General features: G+C 38.3%; 1 protein-coding gene across 1 annotated transcript in view; it reads right to left on the bottom strand.

Moving 5' to 3' along the window:
* Positions 1 to 20,045, bottom strand: part of LOC135700107 (MOXD1 homolog 2-like) — a 397,833-nt gene that overhangs the window by 158,219 nt on the left and 219,569 nt on the right. The window contains exon 3 of the mRNA XM_065220498.1: positions 5,846 to 6,001. Within this exon, the coding sequence (XP_065076570.1) occupies positions 5,846 to 6,001 (156 nt within the window). The remainder of the gene's footprint in view (positions 1 to 5,845; positions 6,002 to 20,045) is intronic.

Below are 20,045 nucleotides of genomic sequence, written 5' to 3'. Positions count from 1 at the left end.
CATTGGTGTGTTCAGCGAAATTGTGTATTTTAATGATTCCAACAATTTCTTAAAACATGATAAATTCACAAGTTACATTGCATGTTTTATGGAGGTTTTAAAGCATGCTACAAGTCTAAATCATGGTCCACAGAACCCTTATAAAACCAAAATTGTTACTTGGGTTGATCATATTTGAAAAAAAAAGCACTTATTAACTCAAAAAACCAATATAAAGGTAGTCTTAAAAGAAAATCAATTATAGCTCTACAGAGTTTAGATGTAGAAATTTGGTCTCTTAGCAAATGTTCATAAAATCAACTGCTTTGCACCTTTGTGCAAGACATGGAACCATTAACTCGTAACTGGAAAAAGTTAGAATTTGGATGTGTAATACTAGCTTACAGATTATTCAGGTATATATTTCAAAAATGCGGGATATAATCTTGAGCAACTTCTCCTAAGACACCTAGTCTCTAAAACGTTGCAAAAGGGTAGAACATATTTTTGACCGTCTTTATTCAGATTTGTGCCTAGGTGGCGGCTGGGTGAGGTTTAGAGGATGACACACACAGTATCCACAAATTCTTTGGATTTCTTCGAAGTTTTCTTAAATTCCCTGAAGATCTCAGAACTTCTTAAAATTTCAGAAAGTTTCCATGAAGCTATCAAAACTTTCCTGAAGTGCCCTACATATCATAGAAGTTCTTCAGATTATACCTTATTATCCCGCAGTCCGCCCATTAAATTTCTTAAAATCCCAAGTATTTGCTTTCATTCCTTCTTTAAAGTTCCTAAAAATTACGTGGACCACTCTGAAGCTCTCGTTACTTGTCTGAGGATGTTTCTGGAACTGCCCTTAAATCATTGAAATTGTCCTGAAAATCTATTAAAATCTCAACGTTTTTTATACATCATCTTACGACATTCTCGATCCGTCACACAAGTAATAATAAGTATTACTTAGGGAAAAAGTGCGTTCTACTCTGGGGGTGCGTTTTGTACCATACTCTCCTACATGTTCACTCATTCCTTTATTTAACGTTGGCCTCTGTTCCGCAATAAACTGACGGATAAACTGACGCGATTGGTCAAGGCGACGATGGATCGAGTGATGTGTATTGAGTTCGAGTATATGTGTTCGAGTATCGGGGACACTCTCGAGTCCCTTTGAATCTCGAAGGGGGTTACGGCAAGGTGATGCTATTCAACATCGCGTTAGAATTTGTGATCAGAAGAGCTGGGATAGACACGAGTGGCACGATCTTCAGGAAGTCCATCTTGCTTCTTGGCTTCGCCGATGACATCGACATCAGGGTACGGAACTTTGAGACGATGGCGGAAACGTACATCAGACTGAAGGCTGAAGCTATGCGGATTGGACTTGCCATCAACACATCAAAAACAAAATACATGAAAGGAATAGATTCTAGGGAAGACAATGTTAGCCTCGTACCCCGAGATCAGATTGACGGTGATGAAATTGAGGTGGTCAATGAGTTCATGTATTTGGGCTCACTGGTGACCGCCATAAATGATACCAGCCTTCTTGGGGTCCGGCGGACGCTCTGGTCGAATAAAATTCGCCGCCGCACGAAGTTGACTGTCTACAAGACGCTGATTAGACCGGTGGTCCTCAACGGCCACGAGACCTGGACTATGCTCGTGGAGGACCAACGCACCCTTGGTGTTTTCGAACGGAAGGTGTTGCGTACCATCTACGGTGGAGTGCAGATGGATGACGGAACGTGGAGGAGGCGAATGAACCACGAATTGCACCAGCTGCTGGGAGAACCATCCATCGTTCACATTGCAAAAATTGGGTGACCACGGTGGGCTGGGCACGTCGTAGGAATGCCGCACGACGACCCAGTGAAAATGGTTCTTGAAAGCGGTCCAACAAGAAGAAGTGGCGCACAGCGGGCAAGGTGGATCGACCAAGTAGAAGGCGACTTGCGGACTAGACTGATGCAAAATTTGACATTTTTGCTCCACAGTGCTCAAACGGCTCCAAATCGGGTCCTGATTAGCCTCCCAAATTTGTAACTCATTTGGTTAGAAACAGACTTCGCACAAGCCATTTGAAGTTTACATGTAAATTACTATGGGAAATCTCAACTTTTTGTTCATTGCCTTCTAGTCTTTTTCTATATTGAGCTGCGAAACAGTTCGATAGCCATTCTTATAGAAAATTTTCTCAGCTACAACTTTACTCAAGATTGTTTCTATGTAAAACGAGACAGGAAAAAGTTATTAATCATTTAAGATATTGGTAAACTTATGACATGATCAAGCAGCTGCTCTGTAGGCAACACTGCATTTTGCAGTGTGACATAGTAGCCATGATTTTTGTGTCCTATTCAACGCCCCAGAAACACCAATATTGCCTGCTGAGCAGTTGATTGAGCATGATCATAAGACATCAGCGCATTGGACCATTGATAAATTTCGATCCTTGCCTGTAATCATAAAGTGGTCTTGAGCAAAGTTGTAGCTGACAAAATTTCCTACAAGTACAGTTGAAAGTTTTTGAAGCAGACCGATATGGTGAATTATTAGATAAACATGCACAAACATCTTGGTTTTACCATAGTAATTTCCTTACAAACTTCAAATGGTTTGTACCATTTCAGTTTCTCACCAAATGGGTTCAAATTTTGAGAGGTTAGTCAGGATCCGATTTGAAATCGTTTAAGTATTGTGGAGCGAAAATTTCAAATTTTGCATCACTCTATTGTGGACCCTCCGCAGACTACGAGACTGGCGAAGTGCACAGCAAAAAAATAATTTTAATATCACATCAAAGTGGATGCACTACAATCGTGTAGAAAATATGGTGTATTATTACTTGCCAAAAAGGACAAAATTATCATTAACATTAACATTACGCTGCTTTTACTGCATTTGTTTATTTTTGTGGCCATAAAAATTACATGAGATTTTCGACATGATTGTAGTACATCCTCTCGGATGTAATATTAAAATTTATTTTTTGCTGTGTGTGGCCATGGATTGAGTAGAGTGGAGACGACTTCTTCGGACAGCCGAGGACAACAAGGCCTTAGTCTGATTGGTAAGATAAGGTAAATCTTTCCGCAATCTAGTGCCAATCACCGACGGACATCGATTGCCATCCATTGACGATAATCGAATGTACAGGAAGGCAGCTTCCACACCTGCGTAAACAGAAAAAAAATCTGAATTTTACCTATCGCGTAAAATCTTCCTTCGTTTCATTTTGAGCTATACTTGGCATAAACAGCGAAATCGTTTAAAAGCTTGCATACAATATTGCTAGTTTATGCGATATTGCGCTTAAATTTACACGAAATATTTATGAATTTATGCCAAATTTAGCAGAAATTTAAATGAATTTTCGAACGGTGTAGGATATCGCACATATTCAAATACACATGGGCCGGGACCAACGGCTTTACTTTCCTTCGGTGACCAGAGATTGTTATGCCTTAGAAAAATCCCACCGATCTCGGCTGGGATTGAACCCAGACCCATTGGGGTGAGAAGGTAGTCACGCTTACCACTACACCACCGGCGCCGGCTTATATGCACAGTTCGAAAAAGTAGTGTAAATTTCTGTTCAGTATGATTTACATAAATGGAGCGTCACATATCATATAAGTTTACATGATATATCTTGTAAAGTTCTGAGACATTTCATGCAATGTAGCAGATATTGTATACAAAAGCCCATTGTGGTAAAAAACATTGTTTACAAGCTGCTCGGTTGCGTGAAATGAAATACAAGTTTACGTGAGTGAATGTTTACATCACTATTAAAATTAAGAATTTTTATATGTGTGTTCACTAGACCGCAGTCGACTGATGCAAAATTAAAAATTTTCACTCCACATTATTCAAACAGTTTGAAATTGGGCCCTGATTAGCCTCCCAAAATTTTAACTCAACTATTAAGAAACTGGCACAAACCATTTGAAGTTTATATGGAAATTATTATGGGAAAACCAAATGTTTTTTTCATATCCATAGAACAATTCACCATACCGGTTGGCTTTAAAAAAAGATTGCTATACTCGTAGGAAATTTTCTCTTCTACAAATTTGTTAAAACCCACTTTTCGATTAAATGTAAAGAACAAAATTTATTATTGATTCAAGTCGCAATCAATTGATCAGCAGGCAACATTGGTATTTCTGGCACGAAGAATAGTGCACACAAATCATGGCTACTATGGCACACTGCACAATGCAGTGTTGCCCACAAAACAGCAGCTTGATCATGCCATAAGCTTATCAATCCCTTTAACAATCACACGTCTGGCGGAAAAACGATATTCTGCAAAGTTGTAGCTGACCAAATTTCCCTTAAGTAAAGCTATACAAGTTTTTAACAGTTCAATATGGAAAAAGGTTGGAAGGCATTGAAAAAAATGTTTGGATTTCCCATAGTAATTTCCATATAAACTTCAAATGGTTTGTGCCAAGTCAGTTTCTTACCAAATGACTTCAATAATCGGGATCCGACTTGGAACCGTTTGACCTCTGAGGAATGAAAATTTCTAATTTTGCATCAGTCTATTGTTCACCATGTGAAATCTTGACATGCTGCACATATAGGCGATAATGGTATGAAACGCACCCCCGGTGCAGAACGCACTTTTTCGGTTTATTTTGAATTATTCAAGTTTAGTTGCTGAAGTAGATGTGTTGCTTGGTAACATCCCAAAATAATTTTGAAAAAGCCTTGAAAAGCACAAATGAAAGTGAACTGGTTGCGTTGGACCCCGCTGGTGCATTTTGTACTATTACCCCCTAACAAGTAGTACTCAATTTATGAAATAAATGTAAACATATTTCATTAATAAATACAATACGTTTCAAAGGAGCATTCCTCCTGCCACGCTTTCATTTAGACCAACGACAACATCAACAGATTCCCTGTTTCCGTTATTCTAGATTCGCATTCTCCCCCTTTCACAGAGCTGTCGTGCTGGTTGAAACTTTTAATGGCGTCGTATTCGAATGCTTATCCCCAAGTTGGAAGCTTCTGGGAAATCCTCAACAACTCCAGTCGTCGCAAGGAATCGTTTCATCACTTTTGTTGCGGATTTGGCTGCGCTCTATTGTAGATAGAGTGAAGATCTGTGCGCACACGTTAATTTCAATTTGTATTCAAATTTAATAAATTGCTCGACATCAGCTTCCCGTCGAACGTCGAAGTGAACACACTGGCTGACTGGGATTTTCTTCCACTTTGCGTGGGGAACAATTGTGATTGGACGGGGACGGGGTGATGAGGTAATTGCATATACTTTCCAACTCGGTAGAAATGCTCCGGATGAATCAAGGAAAAATTGTATTCGAGTGTGGTTAGCATTTCGCCATCGTTTTCCATAATTCAATTTTCAATTAGAAAACAGGATAAGAGTGGTGCGTTCGGAACGGTTTTACCTTGATCCAGCGGGCGGAGGGGTGTTTTCCGACTGTGGAAATTGTTATCTCAATTAAATCGAGGGAATACATTTGCTTCGGTTGGGTATGGGCGAGTAGAGCCCAGGGATTTGCACAGGAGGGTTTTCCTTGTTCGTTCTAATGCGGATTTTCAAAGACAACGAAGGTGTCAGACTGTGCGCGGGGAAGATAATGGAATTTAAGGCTCCGGAATTCGGTTTTCCGTTTTTGTAAGACCAGCTGTAGATTGCTGTGGGTACTGAATATTTGTTATGGTCAGCTTGGGCCAGCTAAACTGTGTGGATTATGATTGAGTTTAGGCCTAATTGAATTTGTGGTTTCAAAATATGTTCTTGTGACACTGCCGCAACCTAAATGCCATCCCAAAATAAGTTGGTGCAAATATTTTGAGAATTGAAAATTTCATTACAACTTACCGTAATTGGAAAATCATCCTTAGTATCATAGGTATCCAGATTCCGTTTGAATCGTAACACTGTATGGGTCTTATTTTCGTACCCCATCAGCAGGGAATAGTCCTGTGACGGATCAATGATTGGATTCCCATCGCTCTCGGCTCGTATGTGTCGATCCTGTAAAAAAATTGAAACAAGAGATCCCAAGTCAGTCATAAACCTTACAATCATCTTCGTTAATTTCACTTTCAGTCCCCCGGAAACCGATCAAAACGCCTCAACTGACCTCAGCAACAGGACAACAGTGCTACAACAGTGGTAGCGTTCAACCGCAGCCGCAGCAATCTGCTGCAGCAGAGTACTCGCATCTCCTAGTGTCAGTTTATTCACGCCTGATTTATGGTGGAAATAATTGCTACAATTTGTCATCGCTATTTTGTTTTATTGGTCCCACGACACGTCCAGCGCCCGAGTCCAGTTCCTGCCTGGTATCGTGGCGGGAAGTTGACTTTTCAGACGATTAGCTCCGACTGAGGCCAACCGAGACCAAACACTCTTCGTCGGCCCGCCGTCCGTCAGTGATGGACATGAAATTTATGTCTATGCCGCGCGCCACCTCCGGGGGCAGCATATTTTGCCTGGGAGCACTCTTGCTAACACGGTTCAATTGGTTGTGAAATGATTGAGTGAGTGGAGAATGTCCCAGGACAACAACGACGACTACGGCGACCGTCGTTGCACGGATTGCGGCAGACAGCAGGGCCATTGGGTGGTTAAGAATCTGCTCGGGTGTTGTATTTAGTAGTACATCGTTTAGAACCAAGCCCCCCTCTCACTATCCCTTTTCCAAAGTGGGCGAATGGATGGGTGGGTGTCAGGGATAATAGTTCAAGTGACCGAACCAGAGTGAGTGATTAGTGGCAGCGATTAGGGAGCGAGTTTTCCGCTTAAGGGCTTTTTTGCTTGGTTCGGCTGAGCGGCGTTGATTGGGACAGGAAGCGTGCGGGGGTAACGATGGTGGCTGTAACAATGCAGGTATGGTCTGGAGTATTGGAGTTGTGGGAGCTAGTTATTGCCATCTTGCGCATGACAGGTGGCCGTAGTTCTATGGGTCCACTCCATTTTCCATCTGCTGGACTAAATGAAACAAAACCTGGATTTATCCACCTCTACCTTTCTTATGAATTTCGGAACCATTCAGGAATATAAATCAGACAATGTATGAATAATTTCGATATGGGACTATTAAATCTACGGTAGTTAATTTGAATTCTCATATTGCATCAAATGTACAAATGTTTTTAAGTATAGTATAATAAGTTTAAGCATACTTCAGAGTCTGAATGGCAGGTATGACTAATGTGGCTATGGGCACATTGCTCAAAATGTCTATTGTTTTAAAATTTAAATTTGATTTCATATGTTTCGGCTCACATCCCTTTCTGGATATTTCTCAGGAAATACTGAAGTGTCAAGCTTTGACCAGTGTAGTATTAAATTTGATCGCCTATTATTTTGATACTAATCTTGCGGCAAATGATCTTCATCTTTAATTCTAATGTGATTCAATAGATCCTGGTAGCTTTAGCCATTGCACCCGGGACATGTACGGTTATTGCAAATATGATTCAGGCAGAGCAAATAATAATCTTTGTTCTGATGGCCACATGATTAGTTGGAACAGTGATGGACAAATTGCGGCACGCGGGCTAGGATCTCTGCGATTTGGTGCATTATATGATGTATGATGTATCTATTCAGAGTATGGCTACATCCTTGGGAACATCCAGAACCTGTTTGAGTGAGGTCATCAATGATTTAAACTTTGAATGCTCATGCAAGTCAGAATCTGGCCCTTTCCTTGGGGCTCGAAAATCATGTTTGGATATTAGTAATGTGGTTCATGGTACTCGATTAGACTACCACTCAACTTTTTATCGAGATGGGTTTTGACACAAATCAGAATTTGGTCACTTTCTCGGGAGCTCCAGGAACATGAGAACTCAATGTTGCATTAAATGATCTTAGTTTTGAATTTCACACTGACGTATTTTGTACACGGTTTAGCCATTCTTGTACACCTAGATGTATCGGAAGTCTATAATATCACTTCAAAACACATTTTCGATTTAAGGCCCACAGAGTCAAGTGTTATATACAATCCCGAGTAACAAAAATTCATAGAAATATGTTGTGCAAACTGCTATACAACCAAAACTAGTCATACAAAGGGTATGTTCGTGAAAAGCGTCTAGTACATGTTCAATTGCCCTATTATTTGTAATAACGTTTGTATTCACGCACAGGTGTCGTTAGTGGTATATGCAAGTGTTTTGCCTTGTGTCTTACTCTGTATACCAAATACTGCTTTGTATTGTAATGAATGATGAACGACAATAAATAAATGATAAAGTTCGTATGCCTCCGCCATGGCAGGACGGACAGACAATCGGTCGTCTTTTATTTAATTGATTTGTAAAATAACACAACGTAAGATTATGTCCTGCGAGTGCGCGGTCATATTTGGTGCCGTGACCGTTTGAAACCTGCGGGCTAAGTTTTTAAAACGATGTAACCACCATACGTGAAAACTGTAACGATCTAAAGATATTAAGTGATTGGCGCGCCATCGACTCCGAGGATTCCGCTCCACTTTCAGCTACGATGGTGTGTCCTGCTAGGTAGCCGTCTGGCTGAGTATGCTCTGCGTTCTCGATTCACCGTGGACTACGACAGTTCTAATCGAAAAACAGACTCACTCTAAAAGGCGAGTGGGCATGCCGGATACTCAAGCAGTTGTAGTGTTTTCTTATCTTCAGTTACATTCTTCCAGTCAACAACCACTTTCCTCAATAAAAAAAACGATGGTTTTGGGGGGGAGTATGTTTGTGCAAAGCGTCTAGTACTTGTTCAATTGTCCTATTATTTGTAGTAACGTATGTATTCACGCACAGATGGTAGTTAGTGGTATATGCAAGTGTTTTTCCTTGTGTCTTACTCTGTATACCAAATAGGGGATTTAAAGTATTCTCGGCAACCTAAGCAGCGACCTTCTTTCTATAGCCTTTTTCTCTATGAAACGCACACATATGCAGTATTGGTTTGTTTACAATCTTTTGCTGCCAGCTGCTCTAACCATTTCAGTCGAAAGAATTGTCAAAAACTGTTTTGAAACGCTTTTACAAAGCTCCAATCTTCGCTAGTGAGAGCGAGTATTGTCGGCAACCAGTTTTTCTTCGGCAACCGTTCCATTTGAACTGCATGTAATTCTGCTGTTCTATTATCGGCAACTCGAAATCAGCTACAATTTGTAGTGCGTGTGTTTCATTTCAAGAAAACCCTGCTAGATTGCTTTTTCTCAGTGGTAAAAATATAGTCAAATTGAAGCTGAAAGCATAAAGAATTGTTTGCATGCATTCAGCGAAGTGTTTTCGTAAGAAAATCCAGTGAAAATAGTGTTTCAATTTGGGTTGCCGAAAATAGTCTGTCATGCCGAAGCCGTCATTTCCCCTACTGCTTTGTATTGTAATAAATGATGAACGACAATAAATAAATTACATACACTGGAACCTCCATTTACGAACCAAAACGGGGGTTCGTAAATCGAATTAGTGCGTAAAAAACCTCGTTATTTGGGATTTACTTCGTAAAAAAAAATTCGTTATTGGGATTTACTTCGTAAAAAGAGGTTTTTGAAAATATTGGCAAATACCCCACAATATAGGTATTTTTAGACTCAGGGTGACGTGTAGGGACCGAATATCGATGCCTGACGCTATTTTGAAATCCAAGATGGTGGCGTCCGGTTGCAGAAAAACTTGGAAATCTGCCAAATACTCCACAATATGGGTATTTTTGAGAACGGAGTGACGTTTAGGGATCGGAAATCAATATCTGACGCCATTTTGAAATCCAAGATGGTGACTTCCGGTTGCAGAAAAACTTGGAAATTCTGCCAAATACCCCACAATATGGGTATTTTTGGAATCGGAGTGACGTGTAGGGACCGAATATCGATGCCTGACGCTATTTTGAAATCCAAGATGGTGGCTTCCGGTTACAGAAAAACTTAGAAATTCTGCCAAATACCCCACAATATGGGTATTTTTGAGAACGGAGTGACGTTTAGAGACCGGAAATCAATGTCTAAAACCATTTTTAAATCCAATATGGCGACTTCCGGTTGCAGAAAAACGTGGAAATTCTGCCAAATACCCCACAATATGGGTATTTTTGGAATCGGAGTGACGTGTAGGGACCGGAAATCGATGTGTGACGCCATTTTGAAATCTAATATGGCGGCTTCAGGTTACATAAAAACTTAGAAATTCTGTCAAATACCACCCCACAATATGGGTATTTTTGGTTTTTTTGGCAAATCACCCTGATTCCAAAAATACCCATATTGTGGGGTATTTGGCAGAATGTCCAAGTTTTTCTGTAACCGGAAGCCACCATCTTGGATTTCAAAATGGCGTCAGACATCGATTTCCGGTTCCTACACGTCACTCCGATTCCAAAAATACCCATATTGTGGGGTATTTCACAGTATATCCCAGTTTCCCAAAATCAAAAAGCAAAAAACTCGTTATTTGGAATTTACTTCGTAAAAAAAACCTCGTTACTTGGGATTTACTTCGTAAAAAGAGGGACGTAAATTAAAAACTGCGTAAAAAACTATGACTTCTCACTCTTCCTCTTTTTTTATCGAACATTTGGTGCCAAAGTTATTTTCAAAAAAGTCAAAACTTCACAATTTAACTATTATACTTAACTTATTTATTCTTATATTTATTTTCGTCTTCTTCGATTAACCGATTTGAGGCAACAAATGCCATTTTGTTTGTATCTGACTCCCATTCAAGTTCTTCCCGATCGGACATTTGGATCAGGAGATATAACCAATTAACAAAAAATCCACTACACTTACTCACTTTTATCTGCGATGGCTGAGCTGATTCTAGTTCAACTGATTCCATTTTGTTTGTATTTGACCTCGATAGTTCCGATTGGTTCCGGAGAATTGACCAAAGAAGTTAAATTTTTCAATAAATCCGTAATGCTCATTCACTTTTTTTTCTGTGGTGGCTGATCCAATTTGAGTGCAACCGGTTTACATTTCTTCGCATTGGACTCCCATAAATCCTTATGAAATTTCATCCCGATCGAACGTTTGTTTCCGATTATATGATATAAAACCTTGTCCAACCAGCGTTACTTTCCACTCACTAACAAAGCTAAAGGGCGAACACGAAATTATTGCGACACATTCAACAGGGCATAACTTTTTTACCATTGGGTAAAAATCAACCAAATTTTGCACACTTTCTCATTGATGTGTATTGTGTACATGCTGTCAAACTCGAAGTCGTGTTTTTCGATTCAACGAAAATGGAGGTGAACCAACGCGAGTTGAGAGAACAAATTCTTTCCAAACACCTGGAATTTCCTGACCTGTCGCACCGGCAGTTGGGAAAAATGTTGAACATTCACCATTCAACCGTCTCCAGAGTGTTGAAGCGGTTCCAGGAGCGGTTGACGTTGGACCACGGCAAAGGAGCTGGAAGAAAACCGGGACCGGAGAACAAAAAAGACGGAGGGAAAGGTGAAGCGGATGATTAAAGCAAATCCCAACGTCTCAAGCCGTGATTTGGCTCAAAAGATCGGCATGTCACAGAGCTACGTCCAGAATGCAAAGAAGAGAGCTGGACTACATACGTACAAGGTACAGAACTTCCCAAACCGCGATGAGCGGCAACAATCGACGGCTAAAACTCGGGCACTGAAGCTCTACGAGAAGATGCTGACAAAATATGGCTGCTGTGTGATGGACGACGAAACTATATAAAAGCCGATTTTAAGCAAATTCCGGGGTTGGAGTTTTTCACCGGCAAGAGCAAGTTCGAAGTGGACGACAAATTTAAGAAGAAGAAAATGTCGAAGTTCGCCTCCAAATATCTCATTTGGCAGGCCATCTGCTCTTGCGGACTGAGGAGTGAGCCTTTCGTGACAAAGGGCACAGTAAATGGCGAGATCTACAAATCTGAGTGCCTCGAGAAGCGCCTTTTGCCGTTCTTGCAGCCGCACGAGTAAGCTCCGCTATTTTGGCCAGATTTGGCATCATGCCACTATTCTAAAAGTGTCCTGGAGTGGTATGAGGCCAATTCTGTCCATTTTGTTCCAAAGGACATGAATCCGCCAAACTGTCCGGAGCTGCGCCCGGTGGAGCAGTACTGGGCAATAATGAAGCGGGAACTTCGGAAGAGCAAGAAGACAGTCAAAGACGAGAAGGACATGTTAAGAAAATGGAAAAAAAAACTGGGAAACTGGTACCGGATGACACTGTAAAGACTTTGATGGAGGGCATCAAGCGAAAATGCGTTCAATTTTACACTCAAGGCTCCATCGATTATCTTTTCATTTGATTTTTGAAGTAAATATATGTATAAAACTACCCTAAAATTTTGGTTTGATTCTAAACATTATAAGAAGATTGGCATGACATTTTCGGTGTCACAATAATTTCGTGTTCGCCCTTTAATTAGTACTTGTAAGTTACAATAAGAGATTGTAAAGTAAGTGGTTGACACGTACAGCCTGTCATTTTCGTTTTCAGATGGTCACAATCTGCGATTTTATGATTCGTGATCACTCACTTTGAGTGAACGCTCACGAGTGATAAAATCACTGAGTGTGACTCTCTGGATGCAAAATTTTCAGGTTTTATGTGTCAAACTCATACTTTTCAACCTCTTACTTTAGTTTCCAAGTACAAAATATCATTATAGCGTCCAATGATTCCATAATTAAAAAACTCATTTTTATAGCAAAGTGAGTGGAAGCAAGCCTGTGTCCAACTAAATTAAAGAGCTAATAAAAATAGCAAAACTAAGCAAAACTATAATTAAAACAACTGAAAAGACTGTTCTGAAAACCTACATATGTACATAAGCTGACCCGGCAGTAATTTTTGGAACATTAGAACTTCATATAATGATAGATAAATCAACGTTTATTTTGGCTGCTAGAAACTGCCATTTTCAGACAAGTTTCAACGGCAAACTTGGTGCAATTTTGCTTTAAAATCCGTTCACAAGGCAAATGAAGCGATTTACAACATTGCTGTCTTCAGAAAAGTTGTGAATTTTAAATGGGTCGATAGGTAGGGTCCAGGTGTGGGAGTTGCCTCCCTGGCGTCGGTAGCATTGATGCTCAGCACGGAAAACAAGATCGACGGAAAAGGGATATACTAAAATAGATCAAATTACTTGACGCAGTGGTTTTATGTCCTTAACAGAAGGAAAATAAATTGCGGTGCACCTATAGTTGAGGTATGGGGATTGTGCCGGGATAATGAGGGAAACCAGATAAGATTATTTTTCATCGGTAGCTCTGCTATAATGAAGCAGATTTGCATTGTTTAAACTTATAATTAATCTAACAATGACGGAAAAAAAAATTGATTTTCCTTAAGATTCTGACTTCTTTGAACCTATAGTTGCTGTAGTGTTTCTATATTAGTGGAACCCATAAGAAACCAATGCGTTCCACTATTATAGGAACCAAAGGTAGCACCTACCCACCACTACTACTGGAACAATTCTCCATATAATGGAATACATTTTTTCGAAAAATGTATTCAATTTAATAACGTTGGAATATTTTTCTAGCCGAATAGCCAAATTGTATTTGATGTACATCAATTATTTATTTTTCATAAATAAATTGTCTTAGTTCCTTCACATCTGGCTCACCCACCCGAATTCTCTCTGAGTTCTATTTGTAATTCTCCTCTCAAACCCGCATAGAATTCTGCTCAAAAGTTCAAACTCAGAGTCATAACTTCTTTGGAATTCTACTCATAACTACTTCTTCTATTCCCTAGAAATTCCTTTAAGTGATGATGATCAAAAAATCCATAACATAAATTCCAATGATGAGATCTGACGCTTCTTACCTTATCAAATTTCAAGCAATTTTCCAGGGGTATCCAAAACATCTCCAGGTGGGTTTTAAATGTGACTGGCAATAAGCTTGTTTTAGAGTTCTCAAGTAGTTTGTATTTCACACGATTTAGGAACCGGCCATATCCTCGGCGGTACCGAAAACATAAGTGTGGTCAATGCACAGTGGGCCAGGAAATAAATCTAGCAGCAAAAAAGTAATAACGCTCTGGTACTGCATCCAATTGAGTTGACGTATTCAGTGAAGTTTCTTGGATTAATTAGGACTAAAATTTAGTGGATGTCATTAATTATTTAAAATTTACATTAAATAGACATTACTTTCTCAACATATCTCAGAGGTATATTGAGATATATTTGAGATATTTCTAGACAAACATTTCAAAACGTCCTATCTGGATTAATAGATTATCTTCATCGACATTTTCTTTCGTTAATATCTCAGATTCAAAATCTTTCCCTGTTGTTTGAACCTGTTGTCTGAAACTCCTGAACCAATCAAAAGTTAATAAAATTATTATAATTTGGATCAAACATAAGATTTAGATTGAATAAACAAATCGATTAGACACTTGCGCTAAATACTAATAACTTTTATCTTCAGGCCAAGGGCGTCACGCATACCTATAAGCTCATACACAGGCCTTTAGGTATGGGTGGTGCAGTAGGCCAAAAGTAAATGGTTGAAAATTGTTGCACATAAGTCCAATCGATTTGCAGTCAACGTTGTTCTACATAATTTTCTCTATCAAAATCTCAAGTTTAAAAAAATTGATCAATTTTTAAAGTTTGGAAAGCATCGGCATAGTTTTGCTGTATTTGATTAAATAAAATATATTGTTTGAATCAAATACAAATATCTCATATATATCTCAATATTCATCTGATATATTTTAAAGAACTAAAGTGTGTCGGAGGTACATTTTGATTAATTGATGACATTTTATGTTCACTTGCGCGTTTTTTTTTTAGAAAATTTATTACGAGATCCTGTTTTTTTTTTAAATTCCTTGTGATATATATTTTTCAGTACCGTAAAACGGGGTATCTTTGATAATGCGTGTAACTTTGATATTATAATATAAAGATTTAATTTACTCGCTGCGCTTTTTCCAAATTAGAAACATTGGTTCCATGTTGTAGCTTAGGGTATTTCCGTTGAAATAGTATCTATTTTTAAATAGTATGTGTTACATATTTTACAAACTTATTGAAAAGCAATTTTCGTGTATTTCGCCTGTTTGAAAAAGTACTCAAACCATCACATATAAACTGTATTTTCGATAGAGCCATCATAAATTCAATGTTGTATTCTTATTGTTTATGATGTTTTCTGATTATATACTCATTCAAAGTTTCATATTAAAAGAACTAAATTGTTTGAGTTTCACTCATTTTCTTCTACATTCATCGAGCATTATCAAAGTAACCCCAAATCAAAATACTGAAGTTCGGTCACAAAACTAAGAAAATAGTGCAAATGTTTAAATTTTCATTAAACATATTACTGACGAATTACCTCTTGAATCATCAGTACTTGTTTTAAAAATATAAAAATTGGACAACCTTCAAAAAAAAAAAAACATTGTTGTTAAAAATATTTAGAATATACTTTAAAAAACTATCAATGTTACCCCGTTTTACGGTACTCTAAAAATAATAGCATTGATCTGGAAAAGATTGGATCGATCAGTGCCGATCGAGGAAAAATGATAAAAGTATTCTTTTGAACGATTGTTCAAATTATAATACTAAAAACGTGACTTTCAAGCAAATTATATTAATATATTATCTCCGTTGTTTAAGATGTACATGCATGCAGTAACATTTCATTAAATTTTACGTTCTACAACTTTGCCCAAGACAGCAAACCTCTACCTTGCCAAATAAAAAAAAATTGTATCGCTGTGCCATCTTTGCGGCCAAAACTTGAACTTCTTTTGTCTCCCAAATAAATCCATCAAACTTCACTAGAGACGTCAAATCAATTGGATGCAATACCAGAGCGATATTATTTTTTCTGCTAGATTTAATGCCTGGCTTACTGTGCAATGTGGCTTAGCAGTAGTGCAGCCAGGATTTCTGGTTGGGGGAAGTTTGTAACTTTGACGTAATTAAAAAAAAAGCTATTTCTTTTGAAATTCTGGTATTAAATTTACTATTATGTCACCAATTTCTTTGGAGGCTATTTTTATTTAGAGAGGAAGGAGTTAAAAAAGCATGCTCAATATGCATTCTTTTCGGAAAACATTCTCAACATAACATTCGGAAACATTCTAAATATAACATTCCCGGGAAATTACCTCTGTGAAGAACTATCAATAAATTAAAAGAAACTCCAAATGGATGCTGATGGAAACTTTATGAAGAGGTTGGAAACAGCTGCCAAAGTAGTCAGCAAAACTTCCTTGAAAATTAGTAGAAACTTCCAGAGGAAGCTGACACACTCCCGACATCAAAGACGGAAGAGACTTCCCGGGCAAGTTGGAAGATCATTTCGGAAAAAGTTTAGAGAAACTTCCGGAAGAAGTCGAAATTGTTTATTGTTGAAAATCAGTAAAGAAAAATTGCTGAAATATTTGCTGATTTTCAGTCAAATATTTTCATTTTGATAGAAGTTGGAATTTCTGGAAAATTCAGCAGCAATATTTTGCTGGAAAGTTTGCTGATCTTTCATCACGTCTAAAATCAGCTAAATTTTGCTAATTTTCATCGATTTAAATTTGGTGTGTGCACACAAAAAATCAGAATCGATTTCCAGCAAAATTTTGCTGAACTACTTCCAGCAAAAATACATTTTACTGATTAACCAGCAATGCAGAAAATTTTGCGGATGCTCAGCTACCTGCATCATCTGTCAAAACAGGGATGTATTTTGAGTTTTACAATTTTTTTTTGAGTTTTTTGTATTCATTGATTAAAGTGCACTCCATAACAAATTCATCGTGCATATTACTATGTAGTCGAATTCAGCATTGGAACATATTTTCCATTTGATTTCAGCGAACACTTTTTCCGAGATTTCCTCTGTTTACATACTTTCAGACAAAATAAAAACAGGATTAAACTGTCAAAAAAATAGCAATCAAATGATTACTGTGATTTTTTCACAATAATTAATTGGACGAATTAATCATCCTGCATTACACAGTTTACTTATTCTCTAAGACAATAATGAAACCCAATATTAATTCAATTTATTTTACTGGCTGTACACTTGGATTTGCTGAAAGAATCAGTGAAATTTCACTGAATTAACAGTAAAGAGCTGTCACTTCTGCGATACTTAATTTTGCTGGTTGATCAGCAATAATATTTTGCTGGATGAATTACTGTATTTCCAGCTCGGCAAAATCCAGCAAAGCTTTGCTGGTTTATGGCAAAATACAATGGGTGTGTTTGAGGAACTCGGAAGGAGGTTTCAAGGTAAATAGTTAGAATTAACCAATGTTAGTCATAAGAAGCTTCCAGATCAAGTCGAGAATACCCGAAATTAACTTCTAGAAGAAGATGCACAACTCTTCCGGAGGAAGTCGTAAAAAAACATCCTATTACAACTGGAACAAGCTTTCGCGGAAAGATGGAAGAAAGTTGAGTTAAGCATTCTATGAAAACCAGAATAAATTTCCAGGAATGGTCTTAAGATTTTTTTTAGGCAATAAAGAAAATAAACTACAGGTATACTTCGATATAATGTAACTGTCAGTTTTGATTTTCATCGTCGATTTATCGCAAACAACAATTCAACCACAGTAATTAACATTACGATTAGATAGGGGATTGTCCGAAAGTATTGTTACTTTGCGTGATTGAATTGTTGCTTGTGAAAAATCGACAATGGAAATGCAAAGTGACAGTTACGTTGGAAGAATTTACGAGGGATATCTGAATAATTTTTCAAATGAACATTCCTCATTTATATCACTGTGAAGCAACTGTAAACTATAGAGGGAATTTATATCTGTAACTGTAACCAGTTCGATTTTGATTGCAAACCTGGTTAAAATGTCATATTTAATAATCTTAAAGATAAACCTCAAACCTTTGTAGGGGTAAGAGGTGGGACCATCATCATCATCATCTAACTCAGATGAAACTTCCGGAGGTACTTAGATCAAACTTCTGAAGAAAGTCAGAAAAAAAGGGTTTTAGTTCGAGTCAGGAACTGGCCGCTTCCCCAGGAGTACCCGGAATATGTCCTGATGTGACCAATGTGGCACTTGTTATGACCACCAATGTACTTGTTATTTAGTTCTGATGTGATTTTAGGTGTCTCATGAAAGATTTGGTACCTTTAAGGAAACTTCCACTCTCGTAATCCATACTCGGTAGATCATGTTCGGGCCATATCTCCGGAACCAGACGACCAGTTCCAAAAGTATTCAAAACCAATCTATGATACCACAGAACCTTTGATTTTGTGGATGTTGCGTCAACTTATGTTCAGTGGCTGTAGAAAACACGACTTAGGTCCCAAAATCCATGCTCTCCGCTCTTGATCCAGCAATATCTCCGGAACCATAGTATCTTTCATTTGGTGATGCTTGCGTCCAATTCTGTCCAATTTTTTATGGCCATATCTTTGGAACCAGTTGACCGATTTAAAAAAAATATTATAAAGGCAAAACATAGTTATTCGATATTTACACAAAATTTTTCTAACTTTGCGCTTAACTCCATCAAATACCGTGGTGGCTTTCTTTGTCCAAATATGTTGGAAGTGTTTGATATCTTTGATTTCTTGCTTCTTTCCAGAAAGCTTCCCCTTCATAAGAGCCTAATATCTCTCGATTGAACTTAACTCTGGACAATTTGGCGGATTTGCGGTTTTTGGTACAATATTCACTTGATTTGCTTCGTACCACTCCATCACAGTTTTAGCATAATGGCATGATGCCAAATCGGGTCAGAGCAACTTTTTCTTTGTGGCTTTTGGTACCGCGTCTGAAGGCACTCTTTCTGGTAAATCTCCTTGTAGATTGTGCCTGTAGTGACGAAAGATTTACTCTTTCGGCCACACGTGCAATTGATTGCCAAAAAAAGGTATTTTTTTGGGAAATTTCGATGCCTTCTTCGTCCTGAAATACTCAGATGTAGTATTTTTGGCCATACCAGGCCTGGAAGCTGTTTGAAATCCTTCAGGATATAAGTTTCATTGTCCATAACAACGCAACAAAACTTCGACAATTGTTCGCAGTACAAACGTTGAGCCCGTGAGTTTAATGTCAAATTATGTTTGTGAGTTTTCTGTCAAATTATGTATGTTTGGAACTGTTTTTACTTTAAACGACTTCAGCCCCAAACGCTGTTTCGATTTTTGGACAAAGCTAGGTGACATTCTTATTTTACAAGCCACCGTTCGAACAGAGAGATCCGGGTTTTCCTTCAATATCCTCTTCACACTTTCGATTCATGACAGGATCAGCAAGTTTTTGACGTAGGACTACGTCTATGATTTCTATCTACCAAAAATGGAACATGTAACAAAATTATGAAAGATTTTGAACGTTAATAACTCTGCTGCCCCTGGACCAATTCCAATAATTCTATCACCAATTGATTAGAAATATGTGGACGCATATGCTTAATTTAAGACTATATCATTTTTCAATGATAATTAAAATTATCACCGATTGCCTGCAAAAAGCGATTTCCCTATCACAGATTTCAAAGTTGAATTCCATTCGGTCTCACCAAACGATTTTTATTCAATCACCGCGTGGTGAGTGGTGGAGTTCTCCAATACACAACGAAAGGCTCCCCACAAGCAGCTAGCTATCAAGGCTGATCTCACCCCGTAACGTGGTAGATTACCTTTTCGTGGTACGTTACGGGATGTAAGATCTACCACCGATTCCTATTCCTGACTACTTCAAACTAGGGGAACAGGATTTTTCAGTAATCAAAGGAACACATCTTAGTCCTTGTTACTTTTTATGCCTTGTTGATAGTGACAAGACTCGGCTTTGTCTACCGAGGATGATCTTGAAACAAGGAAAAAATGAGTTAGTTAGTCTTCATCTATGTGATTCCTAATCTTCTATTCGTTGTTCCCTAGTTTGAAGTGGTTAAGACTAGGGTTCTGATGCATGGTCATTATCGGTGTCATTCCTTAATTTTGTTGCTAAGGAATCCAATTTTGGCTGACAAAGGGGCGCACCTTTGGAGGGTGTTCCAACACTCCGAAGGGTATAAAGAGCAGGACCTTTCAATTAGAGTCGGATCCTTGCGATAAATGCGAGAATGAAAACTGTAAA

Source organism: Ochlerotatus camptorhynchus, unplaced genomic scaffold (genome assembly GCF_037179485.1).
Source record: "Ochlerotatus camptorhynchus isolate MF236.1 unplaced genomic scaffold, CSIRO-AGI_Acam_v1.1 ptg000128l, whole genome shotgun sequence".
Lineage (NCBI taxonomy): Eukaryota > Metazoa > Arthropoda > Insecta > Diptera > Culicidae > Ochlerotatus > Ochlerotatus camptorhynchus.
This window is presented reverse-complemented; position numbering and strand designations above follow the sequence as displayed.